Source organism: Chroicocephalus ridibundus, chromosome 11, assembly GCF_963924245.1.
Source record: "Chroicocephalus ridibundus chromosome 11, bChrRid1.1, whole genome shotgun sequence".
In the NCBI taxonomy this organism is placed as follows: Eukaryota; Metazoa; Chordata; class Aves; order Charadriiformes; family Laridae; genus Chroicocephalus; species Chroicocephalus ridibundus.
The window spans coordinates 13,546,544-13,573,107 of record NC_086294.1 but is presented as its reverse complement, the minus strand read 5'-3'; the positions used below and the strand labels follow the sequence as shown (position 1 = coordinate 13,573,107).

Here is a 26,564-nt window from a genome sequence, read left to right as displayed (position 1 = left end):
CCCAAGTGTGTATGTCTGTACATCTCTCGGCTCCGAATTTATCATTTGACTCTGAGGACTGAATAGAAGTAGATACGAGGAATGCATTTGTAAAAGCGTCTTGCTTGGTAAATGCATAGGGACACTCTGTAGGTTATAATCTATCTTTCTAGGTTCTGAAAGTCATATAAGGCAAGGTGAAGGGCTGAACTCTTGCAATTTAGTTCAACTGGCGTAAAAGGGCATTGAGAGCGTTCGACCCTTTGCCGTGGCTCTGATTGAAGATGGCACATAACCACACACCTGGTGTAAGAAAGGGACGTGTCCACGGAAGTCATCGGGATATTCAAATTAGGAAGCTGTAATGTCAAGTAGGGCTCAGACGACCCAAGATGTTTTCTTTTTCCTCTGTTCTCTCATCTATTTTTTAAGTTATTTTCTTTTTTCTTTCTTTTCTTTTTTTCTTTTTTTTGACCCAGATTAGAATACAGGCCTGCATCTAGTAGCACAAGGGATTCCAAGGAGGAAGAAGAAAATCCGGAGATTTTTAAAAGCACAGCTTTTTGATGGAACTCCTGTGTACTTCCTGGCGGACTGAAAGTTAAATGGACTTTTCTTCTAAAATTCGTTCTAGAAAGGGCTAGTGGCAACACTTTGTTTCCTGTAATTTTAACCTTATTTATTAATTTAAACACTGTGTTCTGTACATTCTCTTTTTATATGAAGATAAATACTGTATAGCCTTTAATGAGATTTTTCAGCTCCAGTTGTTTTAATGCAGTAACATGGAACAGTATCTGATCAATCCTTTGTAATTTTAAGTGTATAGTTCAGCTGAAAGATACTTGAAAATGAGTTGAAGGGCTGGCAGGGAGCCTGGATTTCTCAGTGAACCTTCTCCAGAGCTAATGGACATCAACAAGCAAAAATTGCCAGAAAAAGCTGCTAATTGGTTTTGATTCCTTGACTTCTGTCTCTGGGCAGGAAACTTATTTATTAGAGCAAAGGTTATGAGAACGTGCCTCCCTGTGATCTTACTCAAATGACTTTGCACATGCTGAATTTGTTACCAAATTCAGAAAGATGCAAAGGAAGATTTTGAGAATTAATTCTGACTTGCTGTGTTTTAACTCAACGTAGGGCTGTCTTGCACAAAGGATTTGTAGCACTGAAGTTTTGCTCGTAAAATTCACTTGGTTCCAATGCTGGTTTTCAACTGTACCCATGTGGTGAAGCTGTTTACATCTGACCCTGCACTGTATTTATTTTAAATGATGCAAAAGGTTTCATCTGTGTGTGGAGGGAGCGGTGTTAATTTGGGGTTCTTCTCTTTCGATGTGTGGTGGAAGTTTTACGTCTGAATCATTTTAATGTCTTCTGTGCCATTTGAATGATGGAAACAATTCTCCGGTCTTTGTTCTGCGCTTTTCACACACGTGCACATATACACGCACACAATTAATGTATTTAGAGATAAATTTTTGTGTTAATCTATGCCAGTGCATTGACCTCATGGTGGAATGTCCTGAGAACAGAATTCAGAATACATCTCTGACCTCTGGCTCTCCATTCTCAAGTGCCAACTGTACGATCTCTGTGAGGTCTGTTATTTCACTTAACTCATATATCGCTGAATTGTTTTCAAATTGCTTAAAAAAAAATAATAATAATAATCTTGTTGACAATCTGCCAAGAAATTGTTCCTTGGGCTGTGGAAGCACCCTTGGCATTACCTGTGTTTCTTTAAATATATACAGTATATGCCTACAGCAAGTCTCGCTTGTGCTATTCTGCTTATACTTTGACAGATGTGAGTGGCGAAAGATTTGTCTTGTGGCACCTGTTTGTGTTTTGTTCTATCTTGTAGAGACCTAATAAACAGAACCTAAACCTTTGTAGCCAAAGCTTAGGGGCCTTACTCTCTGCTGTGGCTTTTTCCGACAGTATTTAAATAGGTAGCGTCGGCTGATTCTAGTCTTTTGTTAAGCGATACCCCGGATTCTGGCCATGGGAACCGGCTGCAGTAGAGGGACTGATGTGCTGGTGTGTGCGCAGCTCCTCTTAAAAACTAGAAATTAAAAAAACCTGCATAGACTATAATGTTTTGTTTGGGTTTTGTGGTGTTTTGGGTTTTTTTTTAAACTCTTCCTACCAGTGTCTTGAGCTTTACGGTTTGCTCTGCTTTCCCTGCATTGTCTTACCTACTCGTTTAGTATTTTAATTTGTGGATGCAGCAGGAAGTTAGCCAGTGTTACCGGCTCAGAGAATGATACCCAGAAACATAGTTTTCTCATACCATCAGCTCTTCTAAGAAGAAAAATCCCAACGTTTGGGCAGGTTCGGTGTCACTCCTGTTTGATGGGTTGACGGGGCGTTGGCAGGCAGGTTTAAAATGCAGCATGTGATTTGAAGCCAGTGCAAAAAATGAGAATCTGGATTTTGCAAGCCTCGCTGCACATCTTATAACAGCCTTGACATGAGCAAATATGTGTCAGGAGAGTGCATGTAACAGCCAGTCTTCCCTGCCCAAAAGACATGATAGAATTTGTCAGGCTTATCACTTTTTTTGAAATATTCATTTAGAATATGTTCTGAGACTTGTTGCAGACATTTTTCTTTGTAAACCTTATTTCTAGGAACTGGAACACTTAGAAGCAGCTTTTATTCTGTGTGTTGCAGAAGAATTATCTGATAACCGCAGGAATCTGAGACAAAACACATTTAACTGCAGCTTCCTTGTAATGCGTTTGCCAATGTAAACAACTGTGTCCCATAAGTCTCTTCCTGTAAACTGTTTCAGAAAATATCCTGAAATGTAAGATACGTGCTTGCCTGATACATGATCTAGTATGGAAATTCCTGTCCTGAAGTGCAGAGTCCTATTAACGTCTGATTTAGCTGTAACTTCTTATCCACTGTTTTATCCAGGTATGTGCCTTGACAGTGAGACTTTTGTTCTTGAATGTTTAAATAGTCTAATATTTACTAAAGGTTTTTGTGGGTTTTTTTGGTTTTTTGTTGGTTTTTTTTTGTTAATCCAGACAAATTGGGGAACTTCCTGGTTATGACATACTGCAAAACATAATGGCAATCTTTTGTGTCAAAAAAATACTTTTTTTTTTTGTCCTTTCTCATTTTTTTTTAAAAAACAAAAAGTATGACTCAGAAATGTAGAATATATTTAATATAGCATCCTGAGTTATTTTGTATTTGCAAGTTTGTCTCTAAAACAAGGAGCTTGTTCTAGTGGGTAGGCAGAATCCAGCTAACAGGTATTTCCAAAAGAAATTGGGGGAATATTTTAATATGGGTAGGTGATGTGATCTGTGCAGATACGCTGTAGATAAAAGGACCTGATCCAGTTGTTGGCCCGTCCTAGAGGTCGGGTTGGCAGTACGAAGCGTGGCTGCAGATAGACCTGCAGAACCAAGCACCGGCTTTGGGAGGTGCCTGCCGAGCGTCACATTTTCAGATGTGACCAGCTCCTAAGTGACATATGGTTTCATTAATAGACATGTTTGTTTAATTAATTAATAGACATGCTTGGGGAAGAGTGGCTGGAAAGCTGCCCAGCGGAAAAGGAGCTGGGGATGTTGGTCGACAGACGGCTGAATACAAGCCAGCAGTGTGCCAAGGTGCCCACCAGCATCCCGGCCTGTGTCAGCAAAAGTGTGGCCAGCAGGACCAGGGCAGTGACCGTCCCCCTGTACTGGGCTCTGGGGAGGCCCCACCTCGAGTGCTGTGTCCAGGTTTGGGCCCCTCACAACAGGAAAGACCTTGAGGTGCTGGAGCGTGTCCAGAGAAGGGCAACGGAGCTGGCGAGGGGTCTGGGGCACAAGTCTTGTGAGGAGCGACTGAGGGAGCTGGGGGTGTTCAGCCTGGAGAAAAGGAGGCCGAGGGGAGACCTTCTCGCTCTCTACAACTGCCTGAAAGGAGGGTGTAGCCAGGGGGGTCGGTCTCTTCTCCCAAGGAACAGGCGATGGGACAAGAGGAAACGGCCTCAAGTTGTGCCAGGGGAGGTTTAGGATGGATATTAGGAAAAATTCCTTCCCTGAAAGGGTTGTCAAGCATTGGAACAGGCTGCCCAGGGAAGGGTTTGAGGCACCATCCCTGGAGGTATTTAAAAGTCGGGCAGACGTGGTGCTGAGGGACATGGGTTAGTGATGGTTTTTGTCAGTGGTAGGTTGATGGTTGGACTTGATGGTCTGAAAGGTCCCTTCCAACCAAGACAATTCTGTGATTCTATGAAAAGCCCTGGCTTTCCCAGAGCACAGCAGAGCAGGTCCTTCACCACAAGCCAGCACGCTAGGCAAGACTGGTATTTAGGTGCATTAAAATACTGGTACTAAAAACTATCAACCCTTTAAAGAAGGGATAATCTGTATGTGAGGTGGGACTCAAGGCTCTCCCGTGCATCCCTCACTCACCATGAGGCCAAGAGAAGAATCTCCCACGTGGACCGTGACTCATTTCACAACACTCACACAACAGCTCTGCGGGGGTGGGTGAAACATGTCTCAAAAATGTAAGTTACATAGTGGTCTGTTTGCAGCGGAAGATCAGAGAGTCAGTGCCGGTCCTGCTGCACAGCAGCATAACACAGGGTGACATGCCAACATGGAATCGCAGAATCCCTTAGGCTGGAAAAGACCTTTACGATCAAATCCAACTGTTAACGTTGCACTGCCAAGTCCACCACCAAACCACGTCCCTCAGCACCATGTCTGCCTTCCAGCTCTCAGACCGGCTCCTTTCGTCACCTTGGCCATGTTGCCTAATCCCGTGACTTCAGTTTCTTTGCTTGCCAGTGGAAATGCCGTTGACTCAAAAGGCAACATAATTTCTTGTGATATTCACGCTCCACAGTCTGTATCCGTTAAGATTCTCTGTTTGACTCCCCTGGCGGTGAATGTAACGCTCATGTGAGCACCATTTAGTATTTCATCTTTCGGAAACGGGAAACTTTGGATGATTTCTGATGCTATTTTTGTTAGGAGGTGTGAACCCCTCCTCCCCCGTTTCCAAGTTACCGTTTGGAAGAAGGACACGTGGGGAGGTGGTGCATTGCCCAGGGAATTGGACTGCAGTAAATCAAGCAAGGATTGGGTTTTGAATGCTTAATTATATTCTTTTAATTGCACAACCCCTTCATAGTTCTACAGAAAACTGCCTGTGGTGTGCTGCCGGTGAGAGGTTACTGAACATTGTCACTGTGCACCCAACTACATTGTAAAAATACTGGTTTGTTCAGAGGATTTTCATTTTGAGGTAGAAGGATGCTAACACTGTATTGCTGATCTGATGGAATTGGAGATTAACGTGGGTTCTACCCATCTCTGCTTTACAGCCGGCTCCGTTTTACAGCCTCACCCAGAGGGCTCTTCTTTTAACGCTCTCCAGGGGCACGTGGATGTGAGGAACCTGATGGGACTGTCTCTGCGGAGAAACTTGTGTTTCAGTATTTGTAGAATAGAACCTCAGTCTTGGCAGTTGTGAACGGTTTTCTCAAAGCATCAAATCGGCTCGTGCACCATAATGCCTTACTTACAAATGCCTTTGGGGGTACCTTAAACTAGTAACAGCCACAGCCTTGTATATCGAAAGATATAGAAGTTTCTTCTAAGAATGTAAATATTCCTAACTCTAACTGAATTGATTCTTACCCTAGTTTTTTTATAGAAAAATGCTTGTTATTTGTAAAATTCAGAATAAAATCATATCTGAATTACCTTTAAAATGAAGTATTCTAATTTTTTTTTTTATATCTTCGTGTTTTAAGGGTTTTTTTTTTTTATAACAGAGCTGCTTTGTATTTTATGAACTTGTAGGCTTTACCTTGATTAATTTTGTGTTATATATAATGACTTTTTTTCATATTTTTTTTTTTAAATACTTGTTCCAAGCTTGGTCTTCCTGACTTGAGCGCTGCCTGTGGCTGCTGCCTGTGAACGAGGTGACGGGGAGGTGGGTGCTGGAGCCACAGCGGGGACACTGACTTCCCCTCCTCCCTGCGGAGAATGATCTGCCGAAAGGTCTTCGTGTGGGTCCTGTTCTCCTGGAGCATTTTCCAAATGTCAGCAAGGCAGTGAACCAGTAATTCAACATTTATTTAGAAATGGCAGGTTGTTGAAAAATTGTAAGGAGTTTCTCTGAGGTGCTACTTAAGTGTTTGGTGTAAAACTGTACGGGAGTTTTCATTTGGCCCGAGACAAGGAGCCACGCAAACATAGCCCCTAGATTCAGTCTCTGGGGTTTTTTGGGTGTTCCCCAACACGTGCTGTGTTCAGCTGTGTGCTTCTAGGTAAGCAGAAGTACCGCTGGCAAGGCCGGCTGAGTTTGATATACCGGGAGGTTTAACAATTTTGGGACTCTGCCTGCTTTTTCTTACTCAGTCGTTAGCGTTTGGCCCATCTTGTACGTGGGACACGTGGGTCTGGTTTATCTGTAAAAATCTTTGCTCATCTTGTGAAAGAAATAGCTCCTCTGAGTTCGGACCAACCTCTACAAACTATCTTTGGGTCATTTCTTCCTTTTAAAAAAATTCAGTAAAACGGTGAGGAAGTGTGAAAGTGAGATGATGGGGCACCAGGAATTTGCTTAAGATGTTTACAGACCTAAATACGTGGCTGTCTACAAATAAACCCCTGCTGGCCGTAAATTGCTCGTTTCAATCCTTCAGGGAGGGGTGGAGATGAGGCCAGCAGAAGGGGAGAAGAAGCCTTTATCCAGTGGGAGGGCCCCTGGAGAGCTGGTTCCCAGTTGGCTTTCAAGAAACGCCCCCCTTGTCTGGAAGGACCATGGAGGCTGGGGGTGAGGGTGGGCATCCCCCTCTCTGACGGGCACAGGGGTGACATTCCCCCCCGCGACGATATGTGAAAGCTTGGTTGTGGGCTGGTTTATTTTCGGTTTTGTTTTCTTTAAAACAAATGAAGTGGTGCAGAAATCCTGGGGCGTGGTGAGAAACGCATGTCTTTGAGACAAACCTCCTACGCCGTAGAAGGGATCTGGCTTTTATTTCAGAGGGGGCACGAGCATCTCCGTACGATGAGATGCGTGTTCATGGCCCTGTGTCTCTCCCATGGTAGGAAGACACTGTCCTGAGAACCGGCGATAGCGGAGGGAATAGGGTGCTTTACCCTTGAATATTTGGAGAAGTCTAGAACCGTGACTCAAGTAAAGCAGGACTACAAGTTTTTTGAGGGTTTTATGAATACATCATAAAATACACTTTCTGCATCTAGCAATCTAAACGATTGCTCCCAAGATCTCTATTTTCCCCTTCAATTCTGTCAAGGATATAGGTTAAAACAGCCTTGTAGAGATGCAGAGACCTGAGCCGTGCACCAGGTGTCACCAGGAGATCTTTTGGCAGCCAGGAACAGATCTTGGGTCTGGATCTGAACCTTTCCAAGGCACAAGGGCCAGGACCAAACCCAGCCCCGAGGCGGCATCTCCCGGTATTGCCAAGGCAAGTAGCAGCCTGGGCGACTGGTTCCCATGAACCACATTTCAAATATGATTCAGATAACTGAAGTTTTGCAGGAAGCCTCCCCAGCAGCTAGAATTTGGGGTAGCAAGTCACCTTTGCAGCAGTGCCTGGGATTCCCAGGTCACTTAAGCATTTCTTGGAATGCTGTGCAGTCCATGGGACGCTGGATCAGGACTGGGGGCTCCAGGGCTGGTTCCTTGGGAAGTTCTTATTTCCCACAGCTCAGTTTTTCCACCTGCATAATAATCATAGAATTGCCTAGGCTGGAAGGGACCTTTCAGATACCGAGTCCAACCATCAACCTAACTCCGACAAAAACCATCACTAAGCGGTATCTCTAAGCACCACATCTACCCGGCAGGGATGGTGCCTCAACCCCTTCCCTGGGCAGCCTGTTCCAATGCTTGACAACCCTTTCGGTGTAAAAATTTTTCCTAATATCCATCCTAAACCTCCCCTCTTGTCCTGTCGCCTGTTCCTTGGGAGAAGAGACCGACCCTCGCGGCTACCCGCTCCTTTCAGGGAGTTGTAGAGAGCGAGAAGGTCTCCCCTCGGCCTCCTTTTCTCCAGGCTGAACACCCCCAGCTCCCTCAGCCGCTCCTCACAGGACTTGTGCTCCAGACCCCTCACCAGCTCTGTTGCCCTGCAGTTGTACCTGCTGCTAGCTCCTCTAGTAGCTTCACTTTGAGGCAAGGTAAATAATAAGAGCAATGAGCAGGAAATTACCCAAGAAAACCAGGCAACTGATTAAATTCCTGAAGAAAATAGCTATATATCATGCAGTCATTAAGTGTGCGTTCCCTGTAGCAGCAGGTTCCCTCCTGGAGCTGCAGCCGTGCAGGAGGGCTAAAGCCGAGCAGCTGATGAGGTGCGTGGTTATTGCTAATTGCTGGTGAGAGCCCCAGCTCTTCTCCCCATGGCCGTGTTGCTGGGGGGAAGCTCTTTCTCTATTGACTCCCTGCTGGAATTGAGGCTTCTCGAGGCGTTTTAATTGCGACCACCTGGAGCGTTCTTTGACCCTGGGGTGAACCAACTTAATTTCCTTTTGACTTATTTGTTAATTGTCCTCAGCCATCAGAAATCTTGTGGCTCTGAGAGCTTTTTCCAAGCTACCAGTGTCCATACAGCTCCTGCTTATGATTGCAGAGAGGGGCTGGTCAGAAGGAGCTCTCTTTTGGTACGGGACTGCTTTCCCTTGAAGGAAGTCACCTCTGCTTCAAGCCCCACGCGGGAAATCACCTGGTGGGGGCCAGCTCTGTCACACCTGGGGGGACTCTGGGCTCTTTGGTGGAGAGCTAACGTCCCTCTTTACCCGCTGTGCTGCGAGTCACGGGAATCATCGCATTTAGGCAGCTCGGGAAGAAATAAATTCGTGTAATATGTGAGCGAGGAGTCGCTTTGCCCACTGACCTTGGGTACCCTTGGCCCCGGCTCAGGTTCCTCATCCCCCCGGGCTCCCCCAGCCCAGCCCCTGGGGGTGCGAGAGCCGAGCGCCCCCCCCGACCCGCCTCAAGCCCCTTCCCGGGGGCGGCCGGCAGCCGGGGCCGCCCCTTCTTTGCAGGGAAAGGGAAAGCGAAAGCGAAGCGCGGTGTCACTGCGGAGCGGGGCCGGGGGCGGCGGGCGTTCGGCCGGCACCGCATCCCCCCCGGGGCATCACCCCGGGAGCATCCCCGGCCGGAGCAACCCCTCCGGAGCACCCCGCCTGGAGCATCCCTGGCCGGAGCATCCCCCCCGGGGTACCCACCCCGGAGCATCCTCCCCCGCCGGAGCATCCCCGCTCGCCCCGCGGCAGCTGGAGGTAAGCGCCTGCTCTCGCCGGTCCCCGGGCATCCTCCGCGGGCTCCAGGGAGGGGGGAGCCGGGGGTGGGGAATGGAGGGTCGGGATGCTCCGGGAAGGGGCTGCGTGCGGCCGGGGAGCGGGGCTGAGCCCGGCGGGAGGCAGCGCATGTGGATGTACAGGTACCTCCGCGCAGGGGCTGGGTGCCGGGGCGGGGGAGGGTTCGCTGCCGGGGATGGAGGGGAGCTGCTGCCTCCGGTTCCCTTCTTGGCTCCTCGGTGCTCTTCTCTGCTGTGGGCAGGTGCGAATTTGGGTGAAATAATTGCGTATTTGGCAAATAAGACAGTGATAAAGCTTCCCCCGTCCCCGCCGCCTCCGTCCGTCTGCTCCCGGTGGTCCCCCTGCACCCCAAGGGCCGGATTGTCCGGCTGCTGGGAGCTCCTGCTGGAGCTGGCACTTCTGAAAGGCTGACTTTTCAATTATAATTTGGGAATTTTCTTTGGTGCGTGTGCTCTCAGAGACGGCAGGTTCCCACAGGCTGTTGAGGAGCCGGGCACTGCTGCCCCTCGCTCCGGTGGTTCGGTTTATCCCACGGCAAGTTCCTGTTTTCGAGTTCCCAGTTGCTTAGAACTCTGATAACTGTAGTTGCTTGAGCTGAAAATGTTCTGTCCTGGATGTCCGCCTCAGCTTGGCTTTCATTTTTGTGGTTATTTATTTTATTCCAAGGCTTGACCTTTGTCTCTCAGCTGGCCATAGTTCTGGTGACCTTTCCTTGGAGCAGCGCTGCCCGCCCAGCAGCTCCCAGTAGGGAATTTGCATTTGGGAAGGGAGAACGGATTTTGTGAAGATCTGTTGCCTAAATATAAGCTGATTTAAAGACATCATAATAAAATAAAAGCTTAATTTCTATCTGTTCTATGTCAGGTCAAGTTTATTAATTGTAGCTGTGGCACACACAGCTGCTGGTGGTGCCACAGCAGGAAGAATAGGTCAAGGTCAGGAACCTGAAAAGGATGAAAAATAGACGTGGATTTAGAGGAGAGCAGTGGAACTGTGTGATCTGGGGGCTGGGACAAGGGGGTGAGGCTGGGGCTGGACAAGACTGGACCAAGAGCTGCTGAGGATGGAGACCCCTGGGGACAGGGTCCCCGTGCAGGCAGCCGCTGCGGGAGCCGAGCGCCCCAGGCTTCACCCTTTCCTTTGGCAGACGAAATGCAGTCTGTTCCTCCAGCAGGAGCTGTGATCTCTGCCTGCTCTCCCCTTGAGAACAGAGCCCTCAGCACCTCCTCAGCTGTGCGCAGGACCTGCCTTTCCCCCCACCCAGCTGTAGCTTAATGAAGAGCAAGTAGCATCCTTCTGCTGCCCCGGCAAAGGGCGGTGGGGGCAAGCAGAAATGGGGAGAAAATCCCATTCCCGTGTTTGGAGAGGCAGTCTGTGTTCAGCCACCATTCCCACCGCTGGCTGTCACCGTGTGCTCACAGGGGCTTATTTTTAAACCAAGTGCGTGTGCTGACCTCAGGTACGTGCTTGGCCCCAGGTACCGTGCTGGCACTGACACAGCCACAGCGGGGTCACGGGCACGCTCCAGGCAGTGGTAGAGTTAAGGTTGCTCCGACATCCCTGTCCCTGGCATGTCTGTGATGCCCAGGAGGGGGGATGGAGGGAGCTGCAGCTGGAGGCGGCGTATGTCTCCCGAGCCTGACCCGCTGTCCCAGCGTGATTGGTGGTGACAGTGCAGCAGGAGCAGCAGCCGGGGAGTCGCTCTTTGGAAGTGCCGAGTTCTCGGAGCAGCCACGGAGCTGAGAGAGAGCTGAGCTTTGTGTATGTAAAGTGCCTGTCAATGTCATGTGAAAATTATGTGGTTTAGGTCAGTCACTAAAATGGCAGCGTTATTGTCACTGCTCTGTCTCGGCATAAGAAATGAGACTGTGAGGCCAAGCCCTGGCATCACGCAATGAATATTCTGGCAATGGGCACCTCGGTGGAGCTGGTGAGACGATGCGATCTGTCCTCAGATCAGGGTTTTACCAGCACGTAGAGAATGCCGGGCTCCACAGCAGCGTGGAGAAACAGTGTACAGCAAGTGAGCACCGTTCATCTGCACCTTTCATCTGTGGCAGGGAATGGCTGAGCGACAGCAGAGACACGTTTGTGTTCCTGAGTGTCTTGTAACGATGCGAGTTGGGGGATTTCAGTGTTCGGAGTCTGAGTTTGTGATGTTGTGGTGGTGTTTCTCCATCGAGACATTGCTCCCAGAGCACTCAAGATTCTGTACCTAAAGATACAAATTCATCGCTGGTAAAACTGTACAAGCTTTGACAGAGCTAAAGTTTGGATGAATTTGGCCCACGCGCTCTTGTTCAGCTTATCGGGTCTTGATTATTGGCACCAGTGCATGGTACTGGGACCTGAGGGCTCTGCGCTGGGATCGGGGGGCGGTGGTGGATGTGTGAATCTCCAGTTCTGGCAGGGAACATCCTTCTTCCACTTCTCCCCCAGGAATCAGCCCAGCTTCACCGTCTTTCTTACCTGTATCGTGTTTATAACAGCAATATTCTCAGAGCTTTTAAAACTGCGCGGGGGATGCAGGGCTGGGGGTGGGGGTGGCGGGTGCAGTGGCGGGGGCGCCGGGGGCGGTGTTAGTCCCTGTTCCAGCCATGGAGAAAGCAGCTGGTGGTGCCAGCGCCCTTGGCACCCATGCCCTTTCTTATCTTCTGCTTTCCGTTTCGCAAACAAGCCGCAGACCAGACGGCTTTTTCGATTAACTTGCTGCTACAAAGCAAACGCTGCTCAGCGCTTGTGCCCATACACACACAGACCAAGAGGCTCTAATTTCCACTTTTTGCATGAAGGTGTAGATTTTAGATGTAATAATCTGACTGGCTTACTACGAAAAGCCTTCCTTCAAAGCAGAAATGTTTATTCCCAAACCCTAGCTGCTCGCACACCAGCATGGCCACCGTGCTCAGAGCAAGGTCCATCCTGGCTGGCAGCCTGCCAGGCTTCCCAGGACACCTCCAACACCGGTCCCCCGCAGCTAGCGGACTTCCTGGGGACTTCTGGTCTCCCCGTGCAGCGTGGGGGTTCAGAGGGGTGCTCCCGAGGATGGTCCTCGCTCTCAGCTGCACCGCAGGGATTGTGTCTTTGCAGCAGAAGGATGAGGAGAAAGCCGTGAGGCTTGCCAAGTGTGCGGAGCCCTGCTCTGCGGAGCGGGAATGTGCTGGTGGGAGGGATTGGGTTTCGTTTGCAGAGGGCCCACCAGCCCTGGGCAGAAGGAGCAGGAATTGTGCAGGGGCAGTGTCCCCCATGGCAGAGCCGGGGCAGGACGGGGCAAGGCTGGTGGGCAGCAGCCTAATGCCACATTCCCCAAAGCCTCGGGGAGCCCAGGAGATGCTGAGACCTCATGATCCCAATGCCTGGAAAAAGGGAGAACCCAGCACCATCCCCTGCGGCTCCCTGGGAGCTCCCAGCCACTGTCCCCTCCCTGAGCAGCCAGCCGGAGGGATGCTGGAGGTGTCCTGATGATGGTTCCCTGCCTCTGGAGCCATGCATCTCCACAGGTGGCTGAAGATGTGCCGGCTCCCTCTGCGCTGTCACCGCGCAGCCCTCTGTCCTGCCCTGATCGGACCCAGCTAGGTCTCAGCGGTCCAGAAAGCTTCAAGAAGGACCTTCGCATGAGTTGCCAAAGCTGTTGTCCCTCCGCAGCGTGTTCCCTCCTGGTGCAGCTCTCCACCTCCTCACCTCGACTGCTCCCACGTCCGCTTTCAGCTCCAGCCGTGTGTGTTACACTCCGCTGAGTCTCTACTGACTCTAAACCCAGCCTAAAGCAGCTTGTGTAGACGGAGACATCCATGTTGAGCCAGTCATGTCCCAAACTAAGTGACCAAAGGCAGCGCGTGGTCACAGCTCTGCTCTTGCATGCATGGGGTGGGTTTCGCTGCATTCTCGGCTCTGGCTGGAAGAGGGAAGTTTTCCTGCAAAAGACAGGGGTGGAGGGATTGGTGCGGGTAGTGAGCTCTCTGCTGGGGCTTTCGGCCATTCCTTGGCACCTTCTGCGGGAACCGCTGCTGGGGTGGGGAGTTCCCAGTGGGGGCGATGCATGGGGTGGGGGGTCAGGGACTTTGCTTCCCCCCAGCGCCGCGTCCAATGGTCCCACTGTGGGTAAATGCATTTCTTCAGGTTAATTATCTTCTGGGCTGGGACTTCTTAGGGAAACGAGTGTGAGGTGAGGCTGGAAGGAGAGGAGGACGCCGGAGGGACGTCCCGGCTGCGTGGGTGTGAGCTGCGTGTTCCTCTGGGGACTGCAGAGGGCAGTGGCACCCACGAGAAGCGCGGGTGGCCCTGGGTGCCGGCTGGAGGAGCTGCCCCGCGGCAGGTCCTGGCAGGCAGGGTGGGAGCCCTGGGGTGGTCCTGGGCAGCAGTGCGGGTCCCTGCATCGCTTGCTGGGCTCCATCTTTCTGCTGGGGTCACCTTCCCCTGCAGCGTCTCTGCAAGTTACTGCACATCCTGGGGTTTGCCGGTGGCTGCCAGGGGCTGCCCTGGTGTCCCGGCCTCTGGGCTGCCATCCCTCCCGGCCAGGGCAGTGGAGAACATCCACTCAAGACACGAGTTTCCACCTCCGTGATGCTTCTCTTACGCTGCCCCGATGGCAAACACGGTCATCTGTCCGCAGGAATGAGAAACAGCTGCAGTCGAGATCAGCAAAGCTCAAAAAGCAATGTGAACCAAGTGCAGCGCGCCCTTCCCTCCTGCCTTCTCTCTCCTTCCCCCGGTGGCGTGATTACCGGAGCCAGCTCCCATGGGAAGGAGTCTCCGAGTGCCTGGAGCGAGGTGTGGGTTAAAACAGCTGCAGAGCAGACACAGAGCCCGTTTTCCCCAGAGATGAGGGGCCTGGCAGTCTCGGGCTCTCTTTGCGGGTGCTGATGGCTCATGCAGAAATACCGAGGGGAGCAGCAGCTATCGTCTGCCTGGGCAGGGTGTGAGGGGGGCACAAGCATGTGGGTGAGGAGGCAGAGAGACTGGAAGATGCTCAAAGGGCAACCAAGGAGCGCCCGTGGTCATGCAGTCCATGTGGTCTCAGACCTTGGAGACACCCACCGTCGTCTGATTCTTCAGAGTAGCCTCCACATCTGCATCTGAAGGAAGGGTTTGAGGGAGGAGGTCAGTGAGGAGACCCCGACACTTGTTGCCTTTGGGGGACTTGGACACACTGAAGAGCCTCCAGATCTGAGGGGTCCTGGGAGAAGATCAGCAGCTCTGACAGGTCTTAGAGGAAGATCTCGGGATGAGGGCAGAGAGCTGCTGGTCCTGTCAGAGCTGTCAGGAAGAAATGAATGTACTGACTTCAGTTTTACCTGTTTGTGATCAAAATCCTGTGACAGAGCTTTGCCTCGAGCACTTGGAAGAGCCTGTGGTTTACTGCCCGTCTTTTTGCCCTTCTCTGCACTTGATTTTCCTCATCTTCTTTTCTCTCGCCTGCTAGGAGCGCAGCTTGTAGTCATCACTATTCCTCAGCAGAACATTTCTCTGTTCTAATTTAATCCCAGTAATTGCTGTACACAGTAGTCACGCTGTCTGGCCGGCGCGAGGGAGTCTCTGCTGTCCTCCCTCAGCCCCTGCCAAGCGTGTGCCCACAATGGCCTTCTCGCCCTTGGGGCCTCCAGCTGCCAGCCCCAGTTTGGAAAGTCTGGGCATGGTTTCATTTTGTTTCAGCCCATTTTTTCCCTCTGGAAGCCAAAGTCAGGTTCCAGCACTGGCTTTAAGCTGCGGTGTGGGAGCCACATCTCCTTGTTGTCCTGGGACCCTTGCACGGAAACCCTTGGCTTCACCCCCACGTTGAGCTCATCTCCAGGGCTGGAGGTCAAGTTGAGGTCTACGGCATGACAGTAGAGAGCTTTTACATCGGCTGCAGCATGGCTGGAGAGAAAGGTGTAGAAAGGCACGGCAAACACAACTGGGTTTGGATCTGGGACCCATAACGCGTGCCGGGCAGCTCTGCAGGGCTCCTTTTCCCTCGTGGGCCAGGAGGTCTGCGGTCGCCCTTTCAGCATCTCGGGAGTTTCGGTCTCCTGCCTCGTGTTTGTCACAGCTTGTTCTCGAGCTGACACCCATCCCACCCCTTCCTGTCTCATTGCGAGCTGCTGTGGGGGAAGGCGAGCTGCTGTGGCAGCCACGCTTATCGCTCCGCAGCAGCCATGGACATCTGCCAAACACAGCCCCATGCTGGAGCCAGCGCAGCTACAATAGCTTAAAAAGAAAAAAAAGCAAATACAGTAATTTTTTTTAAAAAATGCTCCAGGCTTTTCAATATAGCTGCTACAGAGCGTTGCGGGGGAATCACTGGATGCTGAATGTAGGCAGAGCTCTGGAGACGGGAGGAGACCTGGAAGGGGGTTTAGCCACCCGCATCCTGGGCTGCATCAGAAGAAGTGTGATCAGTGGGTTGAGGGAGGGGATTCTACCCTTCTGCTCCACTCTTGTGAGACCGCACCTGGAGTACTACAGGCAGCTTTGGCATCCTCAGCACAGGAAGGACACGGAGCTGTTGGAGCGGGGCCAGAGGAGGCCCTGGAGATGCTGGGAGGGCTGGAGCCCCTCTGCTGTGAGGACAGGCTGAGAGAGTTGGGGGGGTTCAGCCTGGAGAAGAGAAGGCTCCGGGGAGACCTTGGAGCCCCTTCCAGTCCCCAAAGGGGCTCCAGGAAAGCTGGGGAGGGACTCTGGAGCAGGGAGGGGAGCCATGGGAGGAGGGGGAACTGTTTTAAAATGAAAGAGGGGAGATTTAGATGAAATCTCGGGAAGAAATTGTTTGCTGTGAGGGTGGTGAGCCCCTGGCCCAGGGTGCCCAGAGAAGCTGTGGCTGCTCCATCCCTGGAGGTGTTCAAGGCCAGGTTGGACGGGGCTTGGAGCAACCTGGTGTGGTGGGAGGTGTCCCTGCCCAGGGCAGGGGGTGGAACAAGTTGATCTTTAAGGTCCCTTTCAACTCTAACCACTCTAGGATCCTATGATTTGTAGAAGAGAGATGGAGCAGAGGGGTTTGCAGCAATGGGCCAGATCTGGTGGAGAAAATCCAGGTGGATTTGATTGAAGAAACAGGCAAAGGAGATGTCAAGTGCTGTTTGCCCTCGCTGGCACGCTGTGGTTGAGGAAGGGATGAGGAAGTTCTTCCCTCCCTAGCTCAGATACGCTCACCGTGCAGTCATTCTGCAGTGGATTAATAAAAATGACTCCAGTTCGTTACTCTGCTGTTACTGGCCAGGCCCTGGCTGCCAAGGCAGTGGTTGCAGAGGTCCATCGGAGTGGAGCCATCCCTGCCTCTGTGGGCTTGTCCTCTGCCATCCCCTCCCGCGGGGTTGGTGTCTGAGGCCACAAAAGGAAGCTCCATTCACAGAGATACCATTCAGCCGCCGCTGCAAGATGGATTCATCATGACGCAGAACTCCTGTAACCACCATCTTGCTGCCCAGTCAATGTTCTGCTGCATAGAAGTTGCGTTCATGAGCATATTAAATTACTCTGCTAAGGATCCCGTCAATCCCCGCAAATCCACCGATATATAATCCATTCCTCCTCCAGTGCAGCCGTTCTCACGTGGCCACGGAGGAGTCTGTGCGCTGGGGAAAGAGCCGAGACATCTGCAGCAGTGCAGGGTCTGTGCCGATTTGCTTTAGGGTTTTCTCTGTGCAATGTCCCAGTAAACCCCCAATATGGATCCTGTTTTGCTTTTCCCCCATCAGGAGCCCATACCTTTGTTCATCACAATGCTCAGAGTTGTTTCCTTTGCTGTGAGAGGCAAATCTGCGGGGAATGGGGGATTTCCTCGCCTGAGGGGAGATTAAGCTGCTGGTAAAAGTGCTCAGTGACTTTGGGGGAGTTTGGATCAGTCCCCTTTGCCGTATAGAGCCTTTGCATTTATCTTAGCAAAACACACCCGTAACTTCTCCTTGTGCTGCTAAGTTTAAGAGCCCAAATAAGTCTCTCCCAGCTGAGACGTGTCCCTGGAGTCACCTTGTGTGACTTGTTGACCTCAGTTGTTCTGGTAAAAAGCCTCAGGGCAGGTTCTTCTCTTTTCTTTACCTCTGCCAGCAGTCAGGAGCATGGATGTCCCCTGCTGCTGGAGGGAAGGCTATGGTTTCATGGGTGAGAGCCTCTTGTTTGAAGTGAACCCTACTTGAGGAGGTTTTACACTAGTTATACAACTTAGATGGTGTTCATCTGGTGTACAAGTAATTAACCCAGTGATTAAGCTGAATAAAACTGACTTGCTTGCTCACTCTCCCTTACAAGCACTTTGTTTTCCATCAGCGAGTTAGCACCAGCCAAGGGCTGCAAAACCAGTTCTGCCGCTCTTTTACAGGAAAGGGATCGCCACAAATACCAGATTCTCACCAGGCAGCGTGGTGTGAATCAGAGGTGTCTGCTGTCGCCGCGGTGCCACGCAGCAGCTTTGGCTGCTCTTGGCTCCACAGATGAAACAGCTTTTGCCTTTGCCTCGTCTGGTGGTGGAAGGTGCAGAACGGGGAAATCCGGAGGTGTCCAACTTTAAACCTCTACTTTTTTTTTGCTGGCGTTCCCATGATAACCGTTGAAAAGCATTAGTTGTATTCTGTCCGCCTGAAGCACTTGCCTGCAGGATTACCGGAATACGGTAACCCCCGTGTCCCGCAGCGTTTCTGTAGGCTTGAAAAATGGCGTGTTCCTTCCTGGGGAACGTGGGCTGTGAGCCTTGGAAATGAAAGATTGCACGGGTCCTGGGTTTCCCCCTGCCCGTATCCTGCTGAGCCGTGATGCTGGGGGACTGCCCAGGCCGGGGGACAGGCGCCGTGGTCCTGCCAGCCGCCAGCGCGTGGGCTTGGACAGCCCCCTAATTACCCGGGGGTCGTTATTGATGCAGGTGATGCCCACTGATGGGAAGCACTGAACTGGCCTGATGTTGCTTTCTAGAAGCGTGGAATCGGTTTTAATGTGATGTCATTTATGCCTTAATTAATTTGGCCGTAGCCATCCTTGCATGTCTGGACCGAAGCCCAGCGAGGGGCTGCAGGAATCTAGTGGGAGGTGTCCCTGCCCAGGGCAGGGGGTTGGAACTAGGTGATCTCTAAGATCCCTTCCAACCTGAACCATTCTGTGATTCTGTGAACGTTTGTCGCAGGAGCCCACGTCCCGCAGTGGCTGCCGGCAGGTCCTGCAGGCAACCTGCACCTGCAGCTGGCTCCCTGTGTCTCCTTATGCTAATTGTGATTTTTGCATATATAAGGGATTATTAAGCAGCTGCTAGGTGAAGGGCATCCACACAATTCCACTTTTGAGAGTGAGAATACACTAGAAGTCTGAAAACTGAATTTAGTTTTAATCTGGAGAAAATTGAGGTTTATCAATCTCCATTTATCCTGCTCCTGCCTTCAACAGGCTTTTGGATATAGAGTTAAAGATTTCCAGAGGGCAATAAAAGCTAATGGCTCCCAGGCAGGCTGTAGAGTGGAAAGGTTACATTGCTGGCTCTATTTAATGTCACCGGAGCAGCGGCATGGCACGGAGCAGCTCTGCTTCGCCTGCCAATGTGGCCACTGTGGCCACTGCTTTCTGCTCGGTGCTCGCCATGCCAGGCTCTGCCGCCAAGGAAGGGGCTTATAGAATCATAGAATCCTAGAATGGCTTGTATTGGAAGGGACATTAAAGATCACCTTGTTCCAACCCATCTGCCAGGGGCAGGGACTCCAGGTCCAGCCCTGCCTTCTTGTTTAATAATAATAACAACTTTGCTTCTGATGATTCATTATCATACCCACCTGCTTTCAATTCAGAAAGTTATTCTGACACATTCAGAAGTTATTGCTTATCACCTACATCTGTGTTTATCAATGTATTACGTTGTGGTTTAAATCCTTCCTCTGTCGATGTATGCTGTAGTATGTCTGGATGCAGCGGGCTCCGGTGAGGTTGGTGATGATGGAGGTGGCTGGAACTGATGAAGCCAAGCTGATTTTGTGCCCCTGAGGAGAGAAGGGTGACTGCAAGCTGCATAAAAGACAGCAGGCAGGTGTTTTAATTCCACATGTGTTATTTGCCCTGGGGAGGGCAATGCCACCTCCGCTCCTTGTCAGCAGTGTAGGACGGAGGATGGACCGTCTCCCACAGCCCGGCAGCACCGAGGCCGCTGCGCCCACCAGGGTGTTGAACTGCGCGAGGAGGAGCCAGCGTGTGTTCATGCCGAGATAATTATCGCACCAGGGGAGCGATTAGATAGAGAAAAAGGATCATCTTATCCGCTCAACCCTTGGAGTTCAGCCCCTGGGAGGAGGCCAAGCAGCTGCAGTGCGGGGGGACCCCGGGTCAGGGATGGCGCTGCTTGATTTCGCCCCTTCGCCGGCACGCACTGATTTCTGCATCCTGATATTTTCGCCTCCCTCTTAGGACAAAAAAGGCATGGCCAGAAGCCTTCTTGAGGAGGTCAGTAAACATGGCAGCGTCCGTTCCATTCTGAGAGTCTCTTTTCTGAAACAATAAACAGCATTGTACAAAAGAGCTGACACTTCCCACGCAGCCGTTGCATCATCTTCCTCTGAACAAGTATTGTGGTTAATAAAAATGTAGTGTGTGACAGGCCGGCGATAACGAGCATGAATACGGGAGGTCCCTCAGCACACAAAGGTGCTCTGGAAGAGCTGTCTCTAAATGAGCTTTGATTTATATCAAATATAGCGTGAATAAAAGTGGCTGGTGCTGTGCAGGAAGCGTGGTGGGCACAGGTAGCACCCGCAGCCGGCCTCATGGAGGGACGGACTATGGGAGCTGCTTCAGGGGATGCTCCTGCCCCTCCGGCTGGATTAATGGAAGACCAGAAGCTGGTCTGAAAGCAAAGGGCAGCCTGTTCTAATAGTGCTGCCGAGGTGTTTCCTTGCAGCAACTGTGCTACTTCATATCTAGCTGTGTGAGTACGTGCCCCGCAGCTGTAACTGCTTTTATTAGTTCCGATAGCTGAAGTACGGAGCACTGTAAGAAACTCGTGTGGGATTCCCTGTGGCTTTCCCCCCCCCCCCCCCCCGCTTATCTTTGCTGCTGCAATACAGCAAGGAAAAGAAAGCTGTTTTTTTTTCTCCTGAATGATGGATCAGTGGCAATGACTCAAATGGTCTGTTATTCCTCATGACCAAAGTCTATTGGGGAGAGCAGAGCAAGAGTCCCTTCCCTCTTGCCTTGGAGAGAGTCAGCAGCAGCACACTCATCATCTAAACGTCTGCAGCCTTGCTCATCAGAGGTAATGAGCTCTCTGGTGCCTCCGTGGTCTTCTGCAGAGAGCTCAGGGTGGACATGTCCCACAGCGCTCCCACACCCCAATATAGGTCTAGGCGCAGAAGAATACCCATCTTTGAAAACGCTGCCTTCTCCGCACTCGTTTCAGCTTTGCCAGTCGTATACAGTTGTATGTATGGTTAATATGGTTGTATTTCCTTGTATGATTCATGCAAGCTCACCTCGAGAAACACCAGCCACCTCTGTCTGGTGCCAAGATACAGCGTTTCACAAACACTTGAAGCTGGAATCACCCGCAGAACAGCCGTTCCCCTCTCTCCTTCCGAGAGCTCCTGCCAGCCCCGGGCATCCCTCTCCAGCTGGCACATGCAGTGGCACGGTCAGCCAGGCTGGCAGGAGAGGAGGGATGGACTCGCGGTCACACGTTTTCCACCAGCCACGGCGCAAATCCCCGGGTACCGCACTCCCGCCATCCACACCCCGAGCTCTCCCCGCCTTGTCACCGGCACTGTTGGCTTCAAATCTGATTTGTTTTCTTCTCCGTTGAGCAAACTATGGACTTAAGAGCTAAGGCAGGTTTTCTTGTGTCAACAACCCAGTCTGCAAGTCTTCCTCGTGTGGTGATTTCCTTATTTAGAGGGAAATTGCCCGTCTGCCGCCCCGTGCATCCCTCGTGTGCGGCGCGTGCAGGGAGCGGCCGCTGTTTGCGAGGGCAGAGTCACTGCTGCTATTTCAAGGCTCTGATCCCCCAGGTGAGTTTCTCAGCTGGGAAATGGCTTTATTTTTTGACATCATGTTTGCGTAGTGAGCCAGCCTTTCTCTCTCCGAACCACCCTCCCCCCTCATTGGGTGTAGCCCAAAGGAGACGGAGCAAAATCCCAGTTTCACCCCAGTGGAAAGGGGCTTTGCCGTTGCCTTTAGCAGCATCACAGCTCACCCTGCAGCGTCCACTGGATGGAAGAAGGATCCTCAACAGGACCTGGGAGCTTTCCAGCTCTCCTCCTTTCTTCTGAGCAAAAAGCATTCCCTAAGTGCTTTTCCTCCTGCTAAGCAAATTATTTAAGTTTTTGATACTTGGCCCATTTTAAATGAAGTTTTGGGTTCCGCCCTGGGTATAACATCCAGCTGCATGCTCCAGCAAAACCAGGCCCGTGACCTTGATTACGGGAATCACGTCATTAGCTCGGGTTTTGTTTGGGATGTTGGAGAAGAATAGAGGATGCTGTCTGCTAGCCAGTATAAACAGAATCGAGACGGTTTTAGAAAAAAAAATTAAAAAGTGTATTTATTTGTTGAAGTACATCTTCCTCCCTAACTTATCTTGTCTGTTATCCTTTGTTTAGAACCAAGAGCATACACGAAATAAGGGACAAAAAAGTCTGTGTGAGTGTTTAATGATACAAGTTTTCTCTATTATAATTGGCAAACTTGCTTGAAAACCTCTGTTTTTTTGCCGTGGTAGGAAAAAGAAAAAAAATATCCCTGGTGGCTGAGACTGTTTTTTTTATTTAAGAGATGCAGCTGGAGTATGGATAAGCTTTTGGACTGGGAGTCGTGTCTGTAGCTGCTGGTGGCTGTACGCTCTGGGCTGTGGGAGTCCTGGTCTTGGGTCTCCCTCAAGTCCAGGCAGAGGGTGGACCATTGCCCTTGTTACCTGAAATAAAAGCCCTCGAAACCAAAAGTAATTTAGAGAGAAGATACTGCTTTATTTGAAGTTGGGTGCTAGGGAGAAACCCCACAAATCTAGCACACCTTTCTGGGGATATTCGCCCGTTATTTGTACACAAAATATTCTCATTATTCCGCCTACCTAATACATAACTCCACCTAGGCTTACATATTCATTAGATGACCGAATAGTCTTGTTGCCCATGCGTATCAAGTTTTGCTGCGTCTGCAAAACACTTCTGTGCAAGCGTGAGTGTCTCGGTGGTCGTTTGGGTAAGGAGACCCTTCCTCACGTTATCCTTTTAAGGTATTGAGTCATCTCAGGACAGTAAATGTTTGCTGTAAGTTTGCCAACTTAATAAGGATGGTCTTTGAAGTAGCCATAACTCTGTCCTAATTGGTATAGGAGTACATACTTGGCGTATAGAAGAACCTTGGAGTGATTAACTAGTTCTTGTTATTCCATCCTTGGTGATTAACTGCTTCTGGTTGTCTCCTCATTATCGCTATCTGTAACATCAGCTCAGCGAATAACTATTTCTACACAGTAAGAAGGTCAGTAATTAGCTATTTTCTCACACAGGAAGAAGGTTAGTAAGAAACAATTATTTTAGAAACAAAACAGAGGCCTGTCTTTGGTAACACCCCGTGCCCCCTCTCCTCATGCCCTGCTTTCCCTTAGAGGGCATTTGGGATGGGCATTTGGGCTGGACTTGGAGCATCCAGGTCTCCATCCCAACGGAGGCAGCTGGAGAAGCGGAGCCAGGCTTGCCGGGTCACCTTCTCAGTTCACTCAAGGCTGGCTGACCTTGCAGACCTTGCAGCCGTGTTTCTGACCCTGTGCGTGCCCTGAGATGAGTTTTGCCTTCCCCACGTGCCCTACGGTCCCACCGCGGGAGCTGGGCTGGTGCTGCTGGGCGCTGGCAGTGACTGCAGGGATCTGGGGACTTTCAAGCTATTTTGAGCCCGATGAAGGTGAGCCCAAGAACACGACTGTATTATGGCCTTGAGCAGGAAGAACTGGAGCTTCCACGTGAGTTTTTTGTTTGTTAGGGCTTGTAATGTTGACATGTTTGATTTGGGCACATACCTGTGATTGTGTCTGGTTTCCTCTTGGTGCTGCCACTCCTGAGAAGAGATTGCATGGCGATGCGGAGAGAGCCCTGACGGCCGAGGCCGCGTTAGCAGCAGCTTTCCTTTGCTGCTGTTGTGATCCTGGGAAAAACACCCTGCTAAGGAAATTTAAAAAAAAAAAAAGGGGGGGGGGGGCGGCAGAGGGAAGCGTAGGAAAAGGAGAAAAAAAAAAAAGGAAACAAAAAAGGATGAAGCAGTATTCTGCGTTGGCTTCAACGTTGGTTGGAAGGAAATCTAAGGTAAAAGCAGGGAGAGCTGGCAGGAGGCGGGCGAGGTGATGGACCTGGGGTTACCGCTGCTGGGTCATTGATAACTGCTGCCATGATCTGATTGTTACTGCTGATAAGTGTGTCATCAAATCCTGTCCGGCTGATGGCCATAAGGGAATGAGAAGTCGCTCGGTGCATGCGGGTACCACAGCGGGCGGGCAGGACCCCCCGCTGCCACCATCACCGTGGCTCTGCTCCACGCGCCTGGCCACGGGGACGGGAGAGCCTGAATTTAGCAGGAATTAGGGAGTAAATTAGAGAATAAAAACTCTAGGGAGTACCCTGGGAGTAAATCCCGTCGTTGGAAGGAACCAACCCAAACCATGGCGATGAGGGTCACTGTGTCAAGGAGCATCCATGGGCGCTTCACACCCACGGGGGCGGGAGGTGCCACTGGAGCCATAAATAAGCAGTTACCGTGTGCCGCGCGGACCTCGAGTCAGCAGGGTGTGAAATATTGCTCCCCAAAACGCAGGGCGAAGCAGCAGAGGCAGGCGGCTAATGGGCTGTGCCGGGCAGGTCTGAGAAATAAAGCAACAATCCCAAACTGGGGCACAAACGCGTTCCCGTTTGCCAGAAAACTGGCAAAAACCCCACCCCACCCTATTTTAATTCTCTTACAGAAAGCTGCAGCAGCATTTAACCCACTGAAAATTAAAAACATCGTTAAGGGAGCTTTCTTGGAAAGCAAATAATGGCTGCAAGGAAACGGTTATGTCAGAAATTCAGTTTTCTGCTAAAAAAAAAAGGCAGATTGACAGAAAGGTTTGGCTCGTCCTCATGCTTATGCGGTGAAGTGGGCAGAGCGCTTCCGACCCAACTAATTGCAGCCTAATAACAGTCATAATTTTGACTGCTGGCCTATGTACAGAGAAAACTGCTCTGGTGTCCAGGTATTATAAAATGCACTCATAAAAAATTGGAACCATCTTGCTAAATAAATCCTGCTCTACAGCATAGTAAGTTGCTGATGGAGATCTATTTGATTTAATTATGACTATTTAACAAATCTGGCTGGTGCTTTGGTTTTGGAATTGAGTTGCAGCCAGTATTTCCTTGACTTATTTATATAATTTAGCTTTATTTTGGTCTTAGTATTTTAACCCCATAATAAGCCTCTCAGCTGCCACGTAGAGCATCTTTTCTTGTCCCAGGCTCCAGCGATAGGAAGAAATGGCTGAAGTTAAGTGCGACTTGCAGGCAGCGAGGGGAAATTAAAGTCTTCCCATTGGATATATCTAACAGCCTTGTAACGTAATACATTTGAAAAGAGATATTCCACTGGGGACGCTTTCTGAGGTGCTTAGCCGTAGCTTTTTGCCTGCTCTCATCTGTTTCCAGAGCACGTCTCGCCCCTGGTTTGGTGCTTGTCTGGCACCGACTCTTCGGAGTCACTCCCAACCTTCTCTGGTTTCACATCTTCAGCTCTTTTCTTCTGAACCTCTTCGATTGCCCCATAAACATTAAGGAAGTGGTTTAATATGCACCTACAGGCTAGGAAAAATGTCAATATTCCTGTTTTATAGATGATGAAAGCGCGGAATAGAGAGGAAGAGCAAATAGTGGCTAATCTTCTGCTTTAAGCATCGCATCACGCTTCCTGTTGATACCGAGCGGTTCCCTGATGGCCTTCATTATCTTGTTGATTCACATGATTTAGGTGAATGAAATTATTGGGAGTTACTTAGCTAGACACTCAGGCGGCCTAGATGCTTCCATACTCTTGGGTTTGCTTTGTTGCCTTAATTTAATTGCTAGAACGAATCAAGCCTCAGTTAAGGTGATAATTAGATATTCAGGCATTCCTGAGATGAAGCACTATTCCTACAGAAATTCTGAGGCAGCTAAGAAATAAATGGTGTGTTGCATGGGGAAAATGGGAGCTGGATGCTGTTGGGCATATGGACATACATGTGCACCGCTGACAGGTTGCGCAGAAGGAGCTGCTGCCCATCATCCCCGGTAGCCTGCAGAAGTGGCGACAGGCTGGGCAACTTCTGGGAGCTGTTGGAGGACAGGTTGAGAGAGTTGGGGGGGTTCAGCCTGGAGAAGAGAAGGCTCCGGGGAGACCTTGGAGCCCCTTCCAGTCCCTCAAGGGGCTCCAGGAAAGCTGGGGAGGGACTCTGGATCAGGGAGGGGAGCCATGGGAGGAGGGGGAACGGTTTTACACTGAAAGAGGGGAGATTTAGATGAGAGATTAGGAAGGAATTCTTTGCTGTGAGGGTGGTGAGCCCCTGGCCCAGGTTGCCCAGAGAAGCTGTGGCTGCCCCATCCCTGGAGGGGTTCAAGGCCAGGTTGGACGGGGCTTGGAGCAACCTGGTGTGGTGGGAGGTGTCCCTGCCCAGGGCAGGGGGTGGCACTGGATGGTCTTTACAGTCCCTTCCAACCCAAACCATTCTGTGCTTCTATGAAATATCTACCAGGAGCAGATGCTGAACACACCAGAGGAGCGTAGGAAGTGCCTGGGTAGGGGTTTCTTCAGAGTCAGTGTTTTGCTGCACGTTGGCACACACAGGGATTACAAGCCTTTTGCATCCTCGAAAAATAGAAACAAACCTGCTGGGAAAGCAGGAGAACGTGTGTCTGTGTGCTGGATCAGGCCCACGTGGCAAAGGACTGCAGACAAAGGAGTGAATGCCACGAAGCTGGTGGAGGCTTCCAGCAAGGCGCTGGTTTTCCAGCTCACCTGCTGGTGTTTGTGATCCTGGCGGGTAGCACTGGAGGCATGCTCCTGTGGTTAACTCCCTTGATGTGTGCTGCTTTCTGTTTCTGATTAATTGTTCTCGTGTAACTGTCTTTGAATTGTCTTTTGCTTTCTGCTGCGCCTTCAGGACTGCAGGGCTGAGGTCTCCCTGCTCGCGGGGGGCTTCGTCTGTGAGAGCCGTGGGCGATGGCTTTAGCTCATCCTCATCAACATCTGTATCCTCATGGGGTATCCGGGCTCTTTTAGAAAACATGACCTTAGGAATTGCATTTGCTACTGAGAAACGCCGTGATA

At 50.7% G+C, this 26,564-nt stretch overlaps 2 protein-coding genes across 3 annotated transcripts in view; both read left to right on the top strand.

Annotated features, from left to right (window-relative positions):
* Nucleotides 1–5,693, top strand: part of LOC134522031 (organic cation/carnitine transporter 2-like) — a 32,033-nt gene extending 26,340 nt beyond the window's left edge. Inside the window, exon 10 of one of the 2 annotated variants that reach the window (XM_063349247.1) lies at nt 464–5,693. In XM_063349247.1, the coding sequence (XP_063205317.1) occupies nt 464–482 (19 nt within the window). In that variant the 3' untranslated portion in view covers nt 483–5,693. Of the gene's footprint in view, nt 1–458 lie in introns of both variants that reach the window. The other variant, XM_063349246.1, reaches the window with a different exon arrangement.
* A 2,638-nt stretch (nt 5,694–8,331) lies between these two features.
* LOC134522142 (uncharacterized) overlaps nt 8,332–26,564 on the top strand; it is a 31,310-nt gene continuing 13,077 nt past the window's right edge. The window contains exons 1-2 of the mRNA XM_063349455.1: nt 8,332–8,336; nt 8,855–9,266. Of these exons, the coding sequence (XP_063205525.1) occupies nt 8,332–8,336; nt 8,855–9,266 (417 nt within the window). The remainder of the gene's footprint in view (nt 8,337–8,854; nt 9,267–26,564) is intronic.